We start from the raw sequence: 21,697 nt of genomic DNA, 5'->3' as shown, positions 1-21,697 counted from the left end.
CATGGAAGTCTCCAGGCAAGAATACTGGAGTGGGTAACTATTTCTTTCTCCAGGGGATCTTCCCCACTCAGGGAGTAAATGTGGGTCTCCTGCGTTGCAGGTGGATTGTTTACTGTCTGAGACACCAGAAACTCAGACAGAGGGTTGAGCCCTTTTGCATTCTCACCAGTGGTGGATGAGATTGGTAGACATATTTCTAACAATAAAATATTTCAGCAGCATAGGAGACTGCTTCGTGGAAGGGTAAGGACTAGAATTATTGAAACAGAGGCCAGAGTGGAGACTCAAGTCAGGGATAGTGTAGAGGCAATTCTTGTGTCTGGTAAGAATCAGATTCAATAACTTCTAAGCTCCCATTCCATGTTATAATGTTGATACTGTAAAAATTTCTGACAAATTTAGAAAGAATGTCCTAGTCAGTATCTGATTCTCCACACATTTTATATACTCTACTATAATGTTTTTGTATTACCAAGATGCATTTCCCCATGAGCAATTTTAGTTGGTGATGTGATAGGAAAGAAGAAATAAATTCCACAAGAAGTGGCTTGATGAGGGTGGGTAGGAGGGCCAGAGTTCCTTTCCTGAGCGTTTTGGCAAGGGGAGCTCTGTGTTTCAAGCCTGCTGCGTATGGACCGGCGATGGAATGGCTGTTGTCACAGTGAGATAGCAGTGACCGTGAGGTGCTAGCCTGGAACAGATGAAGAGCTCAGTAAATGTTAGCTACTGTCCTGTGGCAGGTTTTTTTTTTTTTTTGACCTGGACCATTTTTAAAGACTTTTTTGATTTTGTTACAATTTTGCTTCTGTTTTATGTTTTGGCTTTTTGGCCACAGGCATGGGTGTGGGATTTTGCTCCCCAGCCAGGGAGTGAGCCTGCGCCCCTGCACTGGAAGGCAAAGCTGTAAGCACGGGAGCACAAGGCAAGTTCCGCTGTGTCAGGTTTTGAGTGTGATGGGACCAGTGAGGGACTTCGGGGAGATCTCTGGGCCAGAAGAAGCAGGCAGCATTCTGGATTTGAGGTCTACCTTGCCTGCGCAGTCCTGTCACATGGGACACTGCACTTGAATGTTAGAGAGGAGCTCCCAAGAATAGGAGGGGAGGCTGGGAGGGGATGTTTGGCGAGCCAGATGGAGAGCCATGCTGGCTGCTGGCTGAGCTGCCAGGTACCCAGGACTCCAGACTTTCAGGGAAGAGAAAAGGCACTGTGGCCTGGGATGGCTCAGGAATGCTTTACTGAAGAGACAGTCCATGCCATCCGGGCAGCTCTTAAATAAGCCAAGAGGAGAGAGGAGGACAGAGCACCAAGAAGTGACGCAGCTGTAAGTGCTTGGGAAATACATCTTCCCTGCCCCTCAAGCCCTACCGGGGCTTATTACTCATCCTTCCAGCTCTGCAGACTTGGTCCAAATTGTCATCTTCAGCCACAAACAGTGCACCTATCATCTGTGGGCCCTGGGGAAATAAACATGAGTAAGATCTGATCTAGTGCCAAGTTCCTTATGTGGGAGGTTTTCAACCTACAGCTGCCTTGGTGAATCTCTCCTATTCTGGCTTGGAAGGATTGGGCTGGACCCCTTTTCAATACCGACTTCTGCAGTTCTGACGCCCTGTCTTGGTGGAGAGTCCCAGGCTCTCGGGCAGGTGCAGTCACCGCCTCTTTCCTCTACTCTTATTGACCTCTGGTTCTTCGTTTTCTCAGCTGGCTCTCCTCCGAACCCAAGCAGCTGGGTGGGATGGGCGTTCAGGATGCACATGACACCTGTCCACTCTTGGGATCAAGGGTCGACAAACTGGCATAGGTAAACAACAGGAAGGTAGATTTTGATTTCAAATAAGGACGAGGTGAAACTGTCACATCGACAGTGACCGACAGTGGGGCAGTGTGTCCTGTGAAGCAATGAGTAGGGAACCTCGGGCCACTCTCTGAGCTGCTGTGGGCAGAGCCCTTCTCTGGGTGGGCTTGAACTGCCACAGCTCAGCTCTGTTCTGGGGAAGAGGAAGATATTCTGATTCTTCTTTTCAAATCTGTTCCCATCCCATTTCATCTTCTGAATTCTTAATGGCTCATGCTGTGTCTGTCAGAGAGGCTCATAACACTCAGGATCCACCTGCTGAACGTGGGCCATGCATGTGACAAGCAATTTACATGTGCAGGCACCCAGCTCATCCTGCTGAATCTTCCTATGGAGCCAGTTCTTCCCGCAGCCAGTGGGTGAGTTCCTGAGTGGCTGTGTGTGTATGTGTGTGTGTGTGTCTGCCATGCTCACACTTGTATATAAGTGTACCTGGAGTTGCAGCTCAAAGTAATAGCAAAACAGTTTGCTCAGTGGGGTGTGTGAGTGGAGGGATTGCTGGGGTCTTGGTTACTGGGAAGGCTGGTCACCTCCTCTTGTCTCCTGCCTTCCTCTCCTCTATATCCATCTCATTTCCCTCATCCCCAGACTTCCTCCTTCAGGTTAATTTCCCCAGCTGCAGCTGTGCTTCCCTTTTCCCCACCCCCTCCTCCATCCTACCACACAGACACATGGGCTTTGAGTTATGTGCCTCCTGTTCTAATGAGATAAACAACATAATTCTCATGGGGCTCTGCTCATCCCTGTGTAAGTGGAACTCCAGGGCTGAATGTGTTGCCCTATAAAGGCACCCTGGTACTTGTCAGCCCAGGGAGGAGGGCAAGGAAGGGTGCAGGAGCCCTGAGAGAGCTCTTGGGGGCATTTGCTTGTTGATAGGAGTTGAAGCAGGCATCAGAGGGGAGCCCGTTGCCCCCCTTGTGGCTAGAGGAGCAAAGAGCAGTCATGTCATGCCAGATGGGGGCCACATGGGCAGAGTCCAGGCTTGTTTAAGTTAGCTAACTCCTGATAATTAAGAACTGATGTCTGTATGAGACTTCATGGCTATAAAGAGCTTCTTCTTGAATATAAGCTAATCCCCCAACAGTCCTTGTAAGGTAGGTATTATTATCACCTTTATCCTAAAGCAAGGAGACAGGCTCAGAGAGGTATGGTGAAATTCCCAAGGCGACTCGAATGGGGGTATGAGGACTCCTGCTTATCCTCTGCACCGTGGGGCTCCTCCATCCACCAGAGAAAGTTACAGAAGGAAATAAAGACAGCCCCTTCTTCTGGGCATTCAAAGTACTTCCTAAAATGGACTCCCTCGGGAGAATGGACCTGTAGCTGAGTGGCCCGAGGCAGCTGACCAGGCAGTGTGGTGATGGCAGCCTCAAGGAGGGTGGATGACTTGGACAAGGGCTAATGATTTCAACCTCCGGTCACTTAGACCTTTGTGAGAGTGCTGGTCAGGACCAGTTCCTTTTCATGGACCTGTTTTTGGTCAGAGTGGAAATACCACGAAAGCAGCCTGTGGGGCAAGAAGGAGCCTACAGCACAGAGACTCCCTTCTTGGGGTGGGTGGGGTGGGTTTTGTGTTCAGTGCAACAGGTCCCTCTTGGATGGTTTGGAGGCGGGTGGAGGAGTCTCCTGGAGTCAGAAACAGCAGGAGCCAAGGGTCATCCACTTCCTGTGTTTCTGAAACTCAACCATTCTGGTTGAGAATGCCAGGCACTGTGCTAAGCTTTGGGGATACTTGAGATGGACATGACTCCTGCCACCTTGCATCTTATTAAACCAGTGGGGATGACAGTCTAGTAAGCAAGCAATTAATGACAATGGCTTGGGAAAACTACAGGAAACCTTGGGAACCTACTGGAAAAATGATTAGACTGGTCTTGGTACATCAGAGGGAATATCCAAGTAGTAACTCTTTGGTGCTTAGACATCCAGAGTTTCTTTGTCAGATAGTATGACAGTCTGTAAAGTGTGTTAAAACAAAGAGGTGTTCAGTTCCCCCCAAACCTCCATGTGGACGGGGTAGCTCTGGCATGGTTTGGGTCATTGGTGTTAGTAAGTTCTCCAGGTGATTTTTGGCTTCAGCCTGGATTAAGAATTGCTCATCCAAGATGAGGGGGCATTTTAAGGACAAGTTCTGGGATATGGAGCAGCAGGCCAGCCCTTATACTTGGCCTTCTCTGGGATCCTGGGGAACACCGGCCCCAGCAGTGGCCAAAACATCTGGAAGGGACTCCAACTCAATGTACCCATTTATAGGAATCATAAATTCATTCACTTTTCAAACAAAACAAAATTTTGTCTCCTTTAATGCTGGAGTAGTCACCTCAGCTCTGGACCCAAACCAGTGTATGGGTAGAGATGACAACACAAATGAAAAATGAATGAATGGAGGTATAACAGTGAAACTTTTGTAGGTTTTTCTCTAAAAAATGCAAAAATGAAGACATTTTTTCTCTCAGCTTTTATTATTTTTAATTTTTAAAAGACTTTTTGATGTGGACCATTTTAAAAATCTTCATTGACTTTGTTACCATATTATTTTTGTTTCATGTTTTGGTTTTTTGACTTTGAGGCATGTGAAACCTTAGCTCCCTGACCAGGGATTGAACCTGCAAGCCCTGCCATTGGAAAGTGAAATCTAACCACTGGACTTCCAGGGAAGGCCCTCTCTTAACTTTAAAAGCCCCAAAATGTAAGACAGAAGACGGGAAAAGGGTCCTGATGTTTTGCACCCATGGTCTGAGGTCTAGGAAGGGCCCCTTTTGTTGGGGAGGGGGGCTGCCTGTCTCTAACAGTTGTCACGTGCCATGTTCATCTACAGAAGACAGAGTTGTGACTTCCGTGAACTGGAACATATTCTTTCTCTCACTCACTCGGCAAGTGTTTCATTTGATTCTTCTCTGTGTCATCCACGGTTCCAGTTCTGGGGATTCTGATGTCAGGCTTTTCTCTCTAATGGTGGGGGTGGGTCAGTTGACTTGCTGGTTTATTTGGGGGTACATCGGGCAGGCTTTTGAATCTGCAGATCACCTAACCAGTTTTCAGCCCTGTTCCTCTGCCCTTAGCCTCCATCCCCTGCCCTCTTCTCTGGGAACAGACCAGGGTCTAGTGTGGGAAGTCCGTGTTCTTCCAAGGCCTCTGGATGCCACACTGTGTGCCACGTGAGCCACAAGAGTGTTGGCTGATGAGCAGGACAGCTCCTCAAGGGGTGCTTGGCCTGACACACGACACAGGTGTGGTGCTTTCGTGTCAAAGGCCAATCCAAGTGGAGGTTCTTGTTGGGAGACCGTGTGATCTCCGGCCTGTTTCTTTTTGGTAAAGCCCAGGCAGGGATGTGGGCTTCCCTTGTGGCTTGGCTGGTAAGTAATCCTCCTGCAATGTGGGAGACCTGGGTTCGATCCCAGGGGATTGGGAAGATCCCCTGGAGAAGGGAAATGCTCCAGTATTCTGGCCTGGAGAATTCCATGGACCGTATAGTCCAGGGGGTTGCAAAGAGTTGGACACGACTGAGCGACTTTCACTTCACTTCAGACAGGGATGTACAGATATGCCGGCTGTGCAGGCGTGGAGCCTGCTCCCAGGAAAGGCTTATATTCTGAAGGAGTTTGCCAGGGACTCCCTTCGGCTTCAGCAAGCTGCCAGCAGCTGTCAGTGGGTGGAAGAAGCCAGCGGGTAGGAGATCTGGCAGCCTGACTCTGTTTCCTTGAGATATTTCCCCATCCAGGCTGTCCGCAGGTAGACAGAATGACGCCTGCCGCCCACCTTGAAGGGCACCTGCTTGGCCTGGGCAGAGGGGCAGTTGATGGAAAGTAGCTGGACATACACGGCCTTGGAAACCCCGTGATGGGGATAAATCTGGAAAAGTCCCTCCTGTGGTTTGAGGTCTTCCTGATCTTCTCCCTAGGCTAAGAGAGCAGAACTGATTTTGGTAACAATGATGGCTCACTTTTGGGATGTGCCTACTGAGACAGCAATGGAGAGCAGTCAGAGCCCCAGGGTCCTGGGCTCAGGGGGCCTAGATTTTGCCTGGGCTCCACCATTTACCAGGTGTGTGACCTTCACACGCCCCTTCACTTCTCTGGGCCTCATTCTTACTGTGATTGAGAAGGTCAGACAGGGTGGTTTCCAAGGCCCCATCCAGCCTGGAGCCTTTAACCTTTATGTCTTCTCTGTCCACAGGCCTTGCCCCGGGCCAGCTGTACACATACCCTGCCCGCTGCTGGCGTAAGAAGAGACGATTGCACCCGCCTGAGGATCCGAAACTGCGGCTGCTAGAAATAAAACCTGGTGAGTGCCCGGTGGAACTTGGCTGGGCCGAGACAGGAGAGGCAGGGAGTGCTGGGCTGGCCAAGGACGAAGTTGCTCTGCGGAGTTTTCCGAGAGAGTGCATGTGCCCACACGGTGCTTTCATGAAATAAACACATTCACCTGCCCCCCACCCAACACCCCCAAACTTCTCGCCCTCTGGGGGGTGGGTCTCAGGCCTTCCCCTTCCTTTTGTCTTTCTCTTGCTACCCCAGGAGAGGACAGCAAGCAGGTGCAGGGCGGGAACAGGCCCAGGATGAAAGACTTTCCAGCAGAGCTGAAGGAGTTGCAGCTATCTGGGGCTGGGTGATACCTTCCTGGGGTTTCAAGTAAAGAAACCTAGTCCCAGACTGTGATCTGAGGAGAACAGTGCCCTATGCACCTTCTCCCACCTCACTGGGAATGAACTAATGGAGCATCTTACACAAGAAGGGCCAGTCACTAAAAATGGAACCCATCTGGGACATAGAAATAAAAGAGTTTGAGTTCAGGATTTGCTTCTAGGTGACACTGATGGCTTTGTGGCCCTGCAGAAAGAGTTGGTTAGTTTCTTTACTGGTCTATTATTACACTTCTGAACAGATGGCTGTCTTCAGACCTTGTGGGCTGCAGCAAGGCCAAGTGATGGCCCTGGGTCCTTGGCTTTAAGGGAACCTCTGCTTTGGGGGCTGCTGGAGCTGGGATGTGACTCAGGAATGCTGTTAAGTGGAATAAAGGCAGAGCTGACTTGCCCCCTTCCACTGTCCCCAAACAGCACAGACCTGGCAGGGGTGGTTGTCTGGCAATGTTACCTCACGCCTGCCTTTCCACACTGGCTCCCAAGGCTGCGTTTTTTTCCTGAAAAATCTCTGCTAAACCAGTTATTTGGATGCTTTCTTACAGTTCCATTGATAAGCATGCTTCAGCTGCTCACTCTAACCCAGATTTCACTTGTGAAAAAGTTTTATTTGTTAGGGGTAGGTACTCCACCCAAGTTCTCAAATGGCCTTGCCTCATTTACAGACCCTTGCAGACACTTCAGGGTGATGACTGAGGTGGTCCCAAACTCCCTGAGATGCAGGTTATAGGAGAACCAAGTCTCCTGGAGCAGGATTATGAGCCACATGTATCTTTTTACATTTTCTAGTAGCCACATTAAAAAAAAAGAAAAAGAAACCTGGTGACAGTAATTTTAAACAATAGATTCTGTTTAACTTAATAATATTATTTCAGCATATTATCAGGATAAAAATTAGGAATGAGATATTTTTCTTTTTTTGGTATAGTTTTTTAATTCCAGTGTGTATCTTAAACTTTTAACACATTTCATTGTAAGCTAGCTGCATTCAGAGCTTGACTGCCACACGTGGCTAGTGGTGACCATGTCAGCTGGTATGGTTCTAGAATTACACGCCAAGTATGGTCTTGACTATCAGGATAGGCATCACTTGGGAGCCTTTGGTCCTCACCCCAGACCTGCTGAGTTAGAATTTGCATTTTATCCAATCCCAAGGACTGCGTCCTTAGAACACATGTTGAGGTTTGAAGATGTACAGGTGGTTGGACCACAAGTCAGGATGGCATGACTCCATACCATCTACATGCCTTTATTAAACAATTATCAATATGAACAATTTATTTTGGAGGTGTTGGCTCCCTCCTCTCTTGTTCCAGATCTGGAAGTGGTCTGATGAGTGAAGAGGTAATCCCTGACTTGAGCCTTACCTGGACCCATTTTAATTCCACCCTAAGCAGAGCTTTGCAGTAGGTGCTATAGTGAGAGGGTGAGCCCATGCCCGTCGGCTGTGTAGACTTGAGTGAGGGGACTATTCGGGTGTCTGTCGCTGGTGTCTCTGTGTTGGAGTATGTGAACCCTCTGGGTGTATTTCTGCCTCTGTAAATAGCACAGTGGTACTTGGGATTCCTAGCCAGCCTTGCAGCTTCCTCATGAGGATCAAACAAGCAATATGTAATAGTATTTGCCATTTCTTACCCTTTCAATTAAAAATTTAAAAAAACTGAGTAGGTAATGCAGTCACATCCCAAAGACATAAAAGGATATATTTTATAGTGAAAAATAAGACCCAGGCTCCAAAGAGGCATCAATGGTACCAGTCTTCGGGGATTCTTCAAGACACAAGTTATGCACACACAGGAATTACATCTGTATGACTTTCCCTTCCTCTTTTCATGCAGCACAACCACCTTGCATTTTGCCCTTTCCCTTAAAAATGTGCCTCAGGCACTGGCCATGTCAATATGTAAAGAATTTCTTCATTTCTTTTCCACAGTTACACGATATTCCATTGTATGAATGCACTACAACTTATTTAACCAGTTCAGTTCAGTTCAGTTGCTCAGTCGTATCCGACTCTTTGTGACCCCATGGCAGCATGCCAGACCTCCCTGTCCATCACCAACTCCTGGAGTCTACCCAAACTGTTCCCAATTTTCATTTCTCAGGTGCTTAGTCATTCAGTCATGTCCAACTCTTTGTGACCCTGTGGACTATAGCTTGCCAGGGTCCTCTGTCCTTGGGGATTCTCCAGGCAAGAATACTGGAGTGAGTTGCCATGCCTTCCTCCAGGGGATCTTCCCAACCCAGAGATCAAACCCAGTTCTTCCACACTGCAGGCGGATTCTTCACTGTCTGAGCCACCAGGGATATTTTTCCAATTTAAGCAGTGATGCAATGAATATTTTACATGTATATAGTGAAAGTGAAAGTATTAGTTGCTCAGTCCTATCTTGACTCTTTGCAATCCCATGGACTATATAAGGGCATCTCATATGTAATTTGTTAAAGGATTTTATTATAAATGCTTGACATCCATTTGAAATTGTCTTTATTTTTTAAAGTCTTTATTCTTAATGTTTATTTAAAAAACCTTTATTAAGAATACTTTATATCAGACTAATTGGATTATCTTTTATAGAATCAAAAATGTTTAGCACTGTAAACATGTCAGACATCATTAACTCCAATTCTTTATTTTATTAAGGATTTTATTTAAGGATTTTATCCAGACACTCCAGTGTTCTTGGGCTTCCCTTGTGGCTCAGCTGGTAAAGAATCCACCTGCAATACGGGAGACCTGAGTTCGATCCCTGGGTTGGGGAGCTCCCCTGGAGAAGCGAAAGGCTACCTACTCCAGTATTCTGGCCTGGAGAATTCCACGGACTGTATAGTCTATGGGGCTGCAAAAAGCTGGCATGAATGAGTGACTTTCACTTTCAGACAAGTTGGGAGATTTGCTCAAACTTACACAGCAATTCTCATGGGAAGCAGCAGAGAATCCAGGTTGCTTGATTTCTCTGTTCAGTGCTTCTTCTGCTTCCTCATGTTGCTGATAGGTGTACTAACTTAAAAGTTATCAAGATTTTTCCTTTAAAAACTTTATTTTATGATTAGAAAACTAATATATTAATTATTAAAATGCATCCAAGAGATAGTTGAAATTCCTTCAGTCATAAATACCAGACATTCAAGTTGAATCTGCCTAAGCAAAAAATGGGAAGTGGTTGACATAACAGTGAATCCCAGAGTGGATTTGGGCTTCAGGCACAGCTTCATCCAGGGGCTCAGATGTTGTAGTGGGGGCTCTGTGTGTCTCTTTCCACCTCTAACACTGTCTTCTCCTCATGGGGAATGCAAGGTGGCCACTTAGCAGCCCAGACTCAGCACTCAACACAGCTGGCAGAAAGGCAGTCTCCTTCAATATCTGTATTGGAGAAATCCCTGGAAGGACTGATTAGCTGACTGGGTTTACATTCACTCCACCCATCAGAGCCACCTGCGGATGGAGCGCTCTGGTCGAATCATCGTTGTAGCCAGTGTCTGAACAATACACTGGTGACTCAGATGGTAAAGAATCTGCCTGCCGATACAGGAGGCCCGGGTTTGACCCCTGGGTTGGGAAGATCCCCTGGAGAAGGAAATGGCAACCCACTCCAGTATCCTTGCCTGGAGGATTCCATGGACAGAGAAGCCTGGTGGGTTAAAGTTCACTGGGTTGCAAAGAGTCAGACACAACTGGGCGACTAGCACCCACACACACAAAATGTTTTCATTTATCATTTGCCACTTCCTTTGGTCTTTAACCATAGCCCTGGAGGGAGAGAGGGAAGGGAGAGGTAAAAGTGTTATAAGCCCATTTTATAAGTCAGGGAAGTCAGGTTTCTGGCAAAGCCAAGGAGCATCTACTATGCTGCTCATATATCTGAGGACTTAGAGTCTCATTGTTGGTGGGACTGAGGCAAGAAGCTACGTTAGCAGTGTCTGGTCCTTCTGGCTACAGACATGTACTCAGGCACGTGGGTCTCCAGGAAGCTGAACGTAGAGCAGCTGGGGTCACGACTGACTTTGGACTTGCCCCATCCTTGGGTCTAGGGAAAGGAAAAGGAAGGCCCCTAGGGCGGTGGCCTGTTGCCACGTGCCCGGCAGTACCATGTCTGTATCTGTGATCTTCGAGAGGTTTCCTGGGGCTCAGTCCTCACGCTTGGAGTAGACGCCAAGGTGGCTGCTCAGAGATGGCCAGGGTCCCGGGGGAGGACCCTCTCTGCAAGGATGAGCACCAGCCTGGTTGAGGATGAGCCCTCAGAGGTGTAATCATATCCTCAGGTGGCAGAAGACCCCAGGCAAGTCAGGCCCGCCCAAGGCAGAATGGCTCCCCCATACCTGCACCTAAGTGTTGAGAAACTCAACAATCCAGGGCTGGAATCAACAACTTTGCAAATGACAAGAGATCCATCTCAGGTGAATTTGTTCCCTCTCTGGGTAATCAGACCTACTCTTAAGCCTGCTAAAAACAAAAATAAAACCCCCAAGACCTTGGGCCAAATGTCAGTCATTTCTGTATCCGGTTCTGATTGTGTACCACCGGGGCAGGCCTGGCTCTCAGGATGTGTACCACCTCACCAGCCTGCGGCTATAGGTTTGAGTAAAGATGCCAGGGGAGCATCTGAGAGTCAGAGATAAGGAGCCTCAGGCTTGAACCTCAAAGCGTCAGGGCCTATCCAGAGAACATGAAGCAGCATGACCAAAAAAAAAAATGTACCACCCTCTTCCTGGAGGCTTCACACGTTTGCCTTTGAATTTTTCACACAAGCCAACATTTCAGAAAAGGTCCTTCACCCAGAGCCTCAGCTCACCCATATGGCACCTTTGTGTAAAAGTAGAAAAAGATCCCCTGGCTGGGCAGACATTTATAAATGATGCCCCTTCTGGTGGGTTACGAGGCACATTCTGGATCTCAGCTCTCTTCTGTACCCTTGGCAGGTGTCCCTGCGTAGGTAACACATGCCACCTCTGAGAGGCTCTGCCATCGTCATTTATAAAATACACAGTCCTCAGCTGAGAGGACCTCTCCCCTTTTATGGCGGCGGGGAGTGGGGGGGGGATGTCCTCCCAAAGCACAGAATCGACTTGGACAATATTTCAAAATGACTCTTTCTTATTTTTATTCCATTTGATTTGGTCTCAAAGAGAGCTGGGTTTGTTTTTTTTTTTTTGGTCTGTACTTTCGAGTGTGACTCGGGGTAGAACCACTGAACCCAGAGTTCCTGGGGGAATTTGCTGCAAATTTCTAGTAGGTGGAGGCAGTCAACTGGGTGAATGGAGGCAGACCTCCCTGGGAATGGGGGGCAGTTGAAGGGAACAGATGAGGAGCTAGGGATCTGCTCTCTTTTACACGCAGAAGTGGAGCTGGGTCTAACCTGTCTGAAGGTTCATGCGCAGTGCCTGTCAGTATTTAAAAATCACCTGCCCTTTGACCTACAAATTCTGTGGCTAGAGAATTTTATCTTATAAATAAATATGGACTCCCAGTGGGTAAGGTTGTCCATTGTGGCATTGTTTGTAACAGCAGCGGCAAACAGAGAATAGAAGCAACTAGTAGGTCTTTTGGCAGGGGACTAGTTAACCATAGAATACATTCGTAAAATAGAATAGTATTTTGTCCTTTAAGAGAATGAGTAGGAGAAAAAAATGGAAAGACATCCAAGCTATATAGTTTAGTGGAAAGAAAAAAGCAAATTGCCCAACATTATGTATAGTCCTCTTTGGGCAAACCTTGGTGAAAACTGATAATCAATTTGTCCATCCTGGGCTGAATCTCTTTAAATTTGTGGAAACTGGAAGATGGAGTTTATGTTGGAAAAAAAGGAATGAGTGACCCAACCACCCTTGGCACCCTTCCGCCACCCAGTCCCCATGGCTGCCCATCCTTTCCTCTGTCTTCCCTCCCAGCCTCCTGGTGTGGGTTCTCCTGAGTTCCGCTCGACAGGCTCTAGGGATGCAGTTATGTCTGTGATTCTTGGAGCCTCCCTTGGGCTCCACCATCAGCCTGTCGAGTCCTCTGGGGAGAGAGAGACAAAGAGTTCCCCTGATTTGTGAGAGATGGGGCATTGGCCTGGAGCGGAATTGTCTCAAAGCATGAGTTTCCTTCCATCTCAGACCTTTCCATGACTGGTAAGGAGCTGCCACAAGCAATTTATCATGCCAGCACCCGGATTGTCCCTCCTGTCTTCCTTTGTGATCCTGCCTGAGTCCAGCCAGCGGTGGGCAGCTTTCAGCTAAAAAAAAAGGCCAAGGTGGAATGTGGCTTAGAGTTGTCCTTGACCCCAGGTCTTCAGAGCTAAGAGTTTTGTCAGGAAACCAGGTCAGGATAAGGGGCGGGGGATCCACCCAGGAAATTTGAGGGACTTCGGAGCAGATCTCAGCCAGGGTTGCAGAACCATCCACTTCTGGTTCAGCCCCACACAGCCCAAAGCTCATCCGTGACATCGCAGGGTGGGGAGTGGGGAGTTGGGAGCCGATGGTGGCTGTTGTGAAGTCATTTGTTCTTGGGCTAAATTATACGCTGATGGAGTACTCCCCAGGCCTGCTGTCCTCTTCCCATCTCCCTCACTGTGAATATGCCATCCTGCCCATGTTTCTTTACTACTTGCTGAAAATAAAAATGTGTCTGTGTGGGGGTGGAATGAGGCTGAGAGCTGGGGCGAACTCTTTGGAATTTGAAAGCATTCTCAGCGTCCCTGGACCTATGTGTTTCTCACGCCTAGCATCATCCCTCCAATCAGTCTTGAATAAACACCTTGCAACCTCCTACTTGCCTGGGCGTCTGAAGTACAACACACACAGCATTATTTCTCTCCGCTGACTGACAATGGAGTTCAGTGTTCTCTGCATCTTGCGTTTGGCTGCAGGGGCAAATGCAAGGTGTTTAATGGCGCAGCCATCGCAGCTCAGGCAATGTGAAGACAGGCAGGGGCCTGGTGCCGGGGAGGGGCCTCCCCTGGACCATTGCCCCCAGGAATGGAGCTCTGTCCTTGCAAAGGGGAAGCTGAGCTGGCAAGAGAGAAAGGTGGATAGTAAATATCCATCAGAAGGCCCTGAAGAGTGGGGCAGATGTTGGGCAAAAGCCAGCTGATTGAGAAAGAGCCTTTAACTTCACTTTATTTTTGAATAAGGAAAAAGGGCTGGGAGCAAACTTGTGTCCTTCTGGGTTAAATGCTCAGATAGTTTGCTTAGATCAGTTTAGCATCTTCTCGTTCCAGACCTTTAGGTCCTCGTGGTCTAGGACAGGCTTTGTTTTAGAGGTTGGGACACTGTGGCAAGGAATTAGGCAGTGAATTTCCCAAGGGGCACCTGTGGTGAAGCCAAGGAAAGGAACCTGTGGGGAACCTGTTGGAACTGGCGCCATGTTGCTCTGGGACTCAACAGGCATATCCACCCTGGGGTCTCAGTAGGGCTCCTGGAATGTACCCGAGGACTTGCCAGTCTCCTTCTGCTCCAGGACCCTTGGGGACCAGCATATCTCTTGCAGATTCCAAGGGTGATGGGAAGGAAGGCAGCCAGGAATAGGGTTCTGGTTCTTTCTCTTGGGGTTTTTTTTTTTTTTTTGGCTGCTGTTCAATGACTGGGCATGATTGACCAGGATAATCACCACCTCCCCCACATGTTATTGAGGGAACATGAATGGTCCGGCAGAGACCCTTGGGGGATGGTAGTTGAAGGTACGGCCCAAAGCAGTGTGTGCCACAGCCGGCCACCAAGCAAGTCTCAGGGACCCTCGTGGGGGTGCCTCCTAAGGGGACAGTCCAGGCCTGAGTCCTGCCTGCGGGGGCAGTGATGGAGCAGCCTGCTTCGCCCGCCTAGGGTGCTGTCCCTGCCGCACTGAACTGCCAGAACTCTACAGATGGGAGCGGGCCGTGGCCAACTTCCCCAGCTTTTGAAAATCCTGCATCTTAATTAGTTCCCTACTGCTTTTGTACATGGCCCACATTTTAATAGTCTCCGGGCTTCTTCCACCATTTGCTCTCTGATGTTCGGCTCGATTTCTCTTCTCCTCGAGACAGTCCCTCCGACTCCTCCGGCACCCTCCCAGCCCGGGAACAACTTACGGAACGCCGATGTGCCAAGCATGTAGCCTGAGATTGATGAGCCTGTCAGCTGGCTCCCTCTGGCCCCCCACCCCACCCCCACCTCCCCCTCTCCTCCTCACAGGGATGAGCCGGTGGAGGGTGGGAGGGCGGTGGGCGAGATGGGGGCACGCAGGGGAAGGACCCGTAGAGCCCCCAGCCAGGTGTGAGCCAACGGACAGCGTGACCTTCTCCCGGTCTGCAGAGGGGTCCGGCTGTGTCCTTCCGCAGGGGGAAGGACGCTGGGCTCCCCACCCCATCTGTCAGTGCTTATCTGTCCCTGTGCGGGGGGTTGCCTGAGCGTGGTACGGCCGAGAGAATGGATGCCTTCAAGTGCATCGGGGGAAATGACCAGTCATTTATCTCTTTCCTGCAGTGTCAAGAGCTGCAGCCATCCATTCTGGAGGCCGGCAACAGCAGCTTCTTCAGCTCTTGTTGGCCTCGTGAGCCGGAGAGAGGTGGGCAGGCCCCTCCAGCCCCCACTTCGTGCCCTCCTGGTAGCCTGGGGACAGGCGCCAGGTCTGGGGAAAGGGGCCTGGGACTCTGGCACTGACCTGTAGGGCTCTGGGAGCCGGGGCTGGCCCAGGAATTGGGCAGCCGCTGGGAGTCGGCCGGGCTGTGTGCATAGTGGCTGCCGGGATTGCACGACTGGATTTTGCAGTTGGGCTTGGCGGTCCCACGTTTAGAACACAGCTTGTGAGACTGTCGCCCTGTTACACCAGGGCCTGTGCTCTTGTATCTCTCCCTCCTGGAAGGTGCACGGTTTGAGTTCAGAGGCCCATTCAGTACTTCATCTGTATCCCCAACAGCCAGTACCTGACTTGGCACATAGTAGGTGGACAGCAAAGATTTATTAAAAGGATGAAGGAAAGAAAAGGGCCTCCTGGTCTCTGATCTTGAGCTTGAAGAATGTGGCTTGGTTCTCATCATGCCCCTTGCACAGAGGAGGGAGCTCGAGCGGGTGAAGGGGAGCCTTTAGAGCTGACCTGGCCTTCCCGTCCACTGCCCAGACTGGCCTGGGCAGTGGTGGGGAGGTTCTGTCCCGGCTTTACCATCTTGCCTATCTTTGGTTTGAGCTCACAGAGGGGCCTTCAGTATGTCGAACAGCTGTGCTCTGCAGGAGAAAAGGCCTCCAACAGGAATCACAAGACCAGCATTCAAGTACCGATCCTTCCACCCCTGGCTGTGTGATTTTGAGCTGTCACCTAACCACTCTGGCCTTGATTCTCCATCTGTGAAATGTGTATCGTGGCAGCTGCTCTGCTTGTTTGCTGGGATTTTTCCAAGAGTCCCGCTGGAAGGTGGGGCTGGAGGGCTCGGCAGATGTGAAGAGGCACCGCTGATGCTACCCCCACGTAGCGCTGCTGGGTGGGCTGAGGGGACCTCAGCTGATGCTGTTCCTGTCCCCAGTGCGTGCTCACTGCAGGCAGCTCACCGCCCAGCTGGCAGAGTGTGTGCCATGTGGCCAGAATGGGAACACATTCTGCCTTACAGTCTTTAAAAGCCCAAGGCTAGCACCTTCTGTCCTGAGAAGACCTGGCATCTGGCTATGGGATCTGCCTTTCCCAGAACCACAGCTTGCCCAAGTTCACCCCTGTGTCCCAGGACTCGGTCCTCTGGCATCCGCTGCAGGGAGCACAGAGATAAACTTGGAAGGCTTCCTCTCTGTTTTACAAACACCTGTCATCCCATGGTGCTAGGTTGGGCCTGACTGGCTGGGTCTTTTCTCCTGCCCTTGGCCTAGGCCAATCTGCCTTCTCCGAGAACCTCTCCTCTGTGGACTTGCCTTGGTGTGGCTTCATTCCTTTGCCCCTTGGCACTGGGCACCCATTCCCCACACCTAGCCTCTATCCTGATTCACTGTGTGGGGATGTTCCCTGCTCAGGGGTCAGGGGACTGCCCTCTGGATGTATCTAGCCACCAAGATGTAGGCATCATGAGGACAGGGCCCTTTCCTAAGCACTGGCTCATTGGTGGTCCCCTCACGTCTACCTTCCTTCAGTTAATTTCAGAATGTTCCTATTGAGACATATACATCATATTGTCACCCTTTGCTCGAAACTGCCGGTGTCTTCAGAATCTGTTGTTCAGTTGCTCAGTCGTGTCTGACTCTTTGTGATGCCATGGACTGCAGCATGCCAGGCTTCCCTGTCTTTCACTCTCTCCTGGAGTTTGCTCAAACTCATGTCCATTGACTCAGTGATGCCATCCAACCATCTTATCCTCTGTCGTCCCCTTCTCTTCCTGCCTTCAATCTTTCCCAGCATCAGAGTCGTTTCCAATGAGTCGGCTCTTCGCATCAGGTGGCCAAAGTACTGGTGCTTCAGCGTCAGTCCTTCCAATGAATATTCAGGGTTGATTTCCTTTAGGATTGATTGGTTTGATCCCCTTGCAGTCCAAGGGAGTAAGCATTCTTGCAGAGGCCTACACAGCCCTTCAAGGCCCCAGCACTCTCTGAACGGCTCCTGCTCTCCCCCCCGGCTCACTGTGCTCTGGGCAGACAGACCCCAGATTCAGAGCCTTTTTGTGCTAGCTCCTTTGCCTAGAACATCCTTTCCCTATGAGCAGTGTGGCCCCCTCCCTGCTCCTTCAGGTTAGTGCTTTCCAGACCACATGTAAATGTGGACCCACCCTCCTATCACTCCTGATGTCCCACCCCCTCTTTGTTTATCTCCAAAACGATGATTACTATCTGCCATTCTATGGGTCTTGCTTGTTTATTTTCTGTCTTGTTTCTATGCCACTAGAATATAACTTCTATGAGGGCAAGAATCTCTGTCTCTTGTTCATAGCTGTGTCCTCAGCACCTAGAACAGAGCCTGGTACACAGTAAATGCTCAATAATTACTTGTCAAGTGAACCACAGTCTCGTCTATGTGGTTCTGCTGTGACCTCCAAATCTTCTGGATGCATCCCCCTTTCGCACTCCACCCCAAAATTGGAGCAGCATCTCAGCTCCGAGCTGAGTCCCACCCTCAGCCTCCTCTGTCCTCTGCTCCATACTTGGCTTCTTTGCTTCCACTCCCCCTGGGCCCATGTCCAGGTGGGGGTAGCTGTGTCTCACCACATCTGATGGTCTGAGTGTGTTAGAAGGGGAGGAGTTTTGCTTATAAGTGCAAGGAGAGGAAGACTTTAGGAGGTGAAAAAGAGGGGCTCTCATGAACCGAGCATCTCCCTGTGCAGACCCTCTATGTCTGTGATCTCATCTGGCCCCATAACAACACTGGGAAGTGGACTGTGTTCTGCAGATGAGGAGAGCAAGGCCAAGTGCGCTGTGAGGGTACGAGACCTGAGATTTCACCCCAGACAGTGATTGGTATTCTTGCACCTTCCAGTGATCCGTATTCCCTTGAACCATTTCATCACTCCATCCAGTCCTGCTGTCCTTCCCCTCCCTCACCTTCCCACTGCTGCTGCTGCTGCTAAGTCACTTCAGTCGTGTCCGACTCTATGCGACCCCATATACGGCAGCCCATCAGGCTCCCCGTCCCTGGGATTCTCCAGGCCAAGAATACCGGAGTGGGTAGCCATTTCCTTCTCCAATGCATGAAAGTGAAGTTGCTCAGTCGTGCCCGACTCAGTGACCCCGTGGACTTCAGCCCACCAGGCTCCTCTGTCCATGGGTTTGTCCAGGCAAGAGTACTGGAGTGGGGTGCCATTGCCTTCTCCGCACCTTCCCGCTAAGTTCTATCAACTTGGTTCGTCCACTAACCAGCAGAGTGGTGAGCTTCCTTCAACAGCGTGGGTGTTTTCCTGTGTCTCAGAGGTGGGAGATTGCTTATCTGTGGTGCCAACCTCTGGGTGCTGCTTCCAGGGGCCCATCCTTGCGTGTTGGCAAGGGGTGAGGGGGTTGGCAGAGCAGAGGGTGGGCACCACAGGCCTTCTGGGGGGCATGATCAGTCCTCCTGTGGTGTGGATATCCTGGGCTTCTAAAACAAGTGGTAACAAGGACCTGCAGGGTGCAGCCTGGGTGATGGGTCCTCATTGTGAACCTCATCTATTTTGAGCTTTATGAATCACAAAGCAGGGAGTCAAATGCAGCCAAGAAAATGGCACCCCTAAGGAATGAGCAGATGGATTCCGGGGGCCCGCCACCATCTCAGGAAATCAGGGCTTCAGTCCCCTCCAGTCTCCTCCCCCATGGGGTGAGTGATAGCAATCCCCTCCTCCTCCTTCCCTGTGAGCCTGAGAGTCTGGTGGGCATAAATGAAATAATGACTCTTAAGCATTTTGCTCCTTGTATAAATCCAAGGAAATGTGATGACCTTAACTCCTCAAAATAATAAGCAACCAGAATAGAAGACTGCACGTTTGTATTTTTTAAAAAAACGAGTCAGGTGGGGGAAAAAAAATCTGAGCGCTCATGATGCAGCAGGAGGACTGTCTGCCATTGTCTGTGGGATTTCTCCCTCCTTTGCACCATGGCTCTATCTCCAGGCTCCTGCGTCAGAGAGAGCCCGTGATGGATGGACGGATGGATGTGGCTTGTCGGGGTGTTTCACCACGATTTCCCTTGGGGCAGCCTGTCTGTCGGCAGAGCACAGCCTCCCCAAAGATGGTATCTCTTGCAAACTCGACAGCTAACAGACAGCTCCCCTCTTTGTATATTTCCCCAAAGAAGAACTGTCTTAATCTGTTTTTTTATATGGCATATTTTATTATAATCCATATATGACTTGGAGGTTCCCAGTCCTCCATCCTGAGCCAAAAAAAAAAATGCACGAGGAGTCAGAGGCTCCATGAGTCCATGACATCTGAGCGTTAGCATTTTTAAATGACCTGGGATTTAATTACTCACTGTACTCCCATGTTGCACTTTCGGGTTTGTCTTGCCTGCATCCTGTTAATGAGCTCAGTGGCTCCAACAACCCAGTGGAAGCCTTGCATTTGGTGCATTGGGTGGCAGGCTTGGGGCACCTATGTCAAAAGTCTGCGGCTTTGATCTTTACCCGAGAGGATGGCTGGTCCATCCACAGCCCTGGAGAGAAGTCACTGCTCTTCACTGGTGATTTTTTTTGTTTTGTTTTGCTTTTATTTGTGCTTTTCTTTCTTTTTCTTTTTTAAAAAGACTTCTATGCTTCAATCCTTGTTTGTCTAAGAGGTTTTTTCTTATTTGGAAACCGATTTGCTTCGGTTTGCACAGAAGCTGTCTCTGGTGTGATGGATCGTGCTGGAAGTCACCCAAGGAGTATCTCTGTTCCCAATTAGAAGTGGAGGCAAAGCTGCCTATGGGGGCCCGGAGAGGCGGCTGGCTTGGGTGACAGCTGCTGCCGCTCTGGAGAGAGTAACGATCCGTGGGTTTATATCCATGTGTATAAAATCAGGCTAATTTAAAGATGAATTATGTGTGTGTGTTTTAGACCATTTTCTTTTAGTGTTAAGTGTTTGATGGCTCCTGTCAGGTTATGTGGTCCCCAAATTTGCTTGAGGATCAAAATGAATATGCTTTTTAAAAATTATTAAACCCTATATCCAGATGAACTGTATTAGAATAAAACTGAATCAATGATGTCCCTACGGGCTGCGTAGGGAGCGTGTCTAGGACATGCATTGTGCAAGAGCTTGGACCTGTTACTTTATTTCGCCTTCATGCTGGGACCTCCTGTGGTCCAGAGGCCGGGAGTGTACCCTCTGCTGCCCTATGGGGAGGGCACTGTCTAGCCTGTCACTCTGACCTTGCAGGCCTTACCCAGAGTGCTTTGAAACCAGGTTTGCCAGGGGTCAGCTAGAATGCTGTTTGGGAATGGCTCTCAGATGGGTATCAGGTAGACAACGCTAAGAACTGTGTTTAAAATGTCCTCCCAGTTTTGAGAAGCAAAATTTTAGCAAATGTTGCTTTTAATGCTATAAACCTGTAGTGTTTCATAGGGTAACCACCAGTCACGTGTGGCCATGGGACACTTGAAACGTGGCTAGTCTGTATTGAGTTGTGCTGAAACTGTAAAATGCACACTAGATTTCCAAGATTTAATGTGAGTGAAATAATGTAAAATATCATGGTAATTTAAAAATATGGATTACACGTTGAAGTGATAATGTTTTGGATATATTGGGTTAGATAAAATGTATTTTAAGACTAATTGTACCTGTTGCTCTTTGCTTTTATAAATGTGGCTACTAGAAAATTTTAAATTACATGAATGGCTTGCGTTATATTTCTGTTTGACAGTGTTGCTGTGCCATTAAGTCAGAATCATTCAAACTTCAATGATAATAACATATAGCATTTGTAAGACACTTAAAACACCCCAGGCTATTTACATGTATGATCTAAGTGTGAATCTTAAGTTTTAAATAGGAAAAGGGTGAGGAAAAAAATTGATAGCCTCTTTTCCCCACTCTTTCACACACTAGTTTTTGTGGGGATCTTTACAGAGTTTCTTTATGGGGTATGTTACCACATTTAATTCTCATGCTAATACTATGAAATAGATACTATGATAATTTCCATTTAACATATAAGGAAAAAGAGACTTAGAGGTTGAAGTAACCAGCCTGCGGTCCTTTGGCTAAAACATGGCAGGGCCAGGGATTGACTTCAGGGTTTCTGAAAGCAGAACATCTATGAGCCGATTAAATACTTTGAAAAATTTCTCTGTGACCCTGGGAAGGTCTCTATGTCTTTCTGGGCCCCACATTTCTCATGAAGTGATTGGACTCTGGATGCTGTTGGGGGGTCGCTTCTAGCTCTTCAAATGTAGGAGAGCCCATTCAACTCTTCCCATTTTGCTTCTCTTCTCCCTCTTGCTTCTGACCTTGTGCCCATCTCAGAGCGCCAGGACCAGAAGACCAAGAGGGTGGATTGAGTGATCAGAAAGCAGGATGGAGGAATAGTTAGCGGGGGAGGAAGAAGGAGCAGGGGGAGGAGGAAGAGAAAGTTTCCTAGCGATGGAAAATTCTGTGAGTTCAGTACTGTTGTGCTGAGTGAACACCCCATAGAGATGTTCACATAGAACACAGTCAAAGACCTTGACACAGCCCTGCCCTCGGCCTCAGCAAAGGTCTGCCTTTTATCTTGAAATATGAAAACTGTGGAGAGGGTCTAGGAATGCAGTGAACATGCACAAAGGTTTGGAAAAAGACTTTTCATGGAAGGACCAGATCGAGGCAAGGTGAAGTTCATACAGACTAGCAATTAGA

The 21,697-nt window shown here is 49.0% G+C and overlaps 1 protein-coding gene across 2 annotated transcripts in view; it reads left to right on the top strand.

Moving 5' to 3' along the window:
- Positions 1-21,697, top strand: part of DPF3 (double PHD fingers 3) — a 283,551-nt gene that overhangs the window by 129,910 nt on the left and 131,944 nt on the right. For both annotated transcript variants that reach the window (XR_011568988.1, XM_019969164.2), the window contains exon 3: positions 6,032-6,139. Coding sequence is in view for 1 of the 2 variants with exons in the window: in XM_019969164.2 (XP_019824723.1) it covers positions 6,032-6,139 (108 nt within the window). In the remaining variant the exon portion in view is untranslated. The remainder of the gene's footprint in view (positions 1-6,031; positions 6,140-21,697) is intronic.

This window comes from Bos indicus, chromosome 10, assembly GCF_029378745.1.
Source record: "Bos indicus isolate NIAB-ARS_2022 breed Sahiwal x Tharparkar chromosome 10, NIAB-ARS_B.indTharparkar_mat_pri_1.0, whole genome shotgun sequence".
Taxonomy (NCBI): domain Eukaryota; kingdom Metazoa; phylum Chordata; class Mammalia; order Artiodactyla; family Bovidae; genus Bos; species Bos indicus.
Note: the sequence above shows the minus strand (reverse complement) of the source record. Positions and strands in the feature narration are given on the sequence as shown.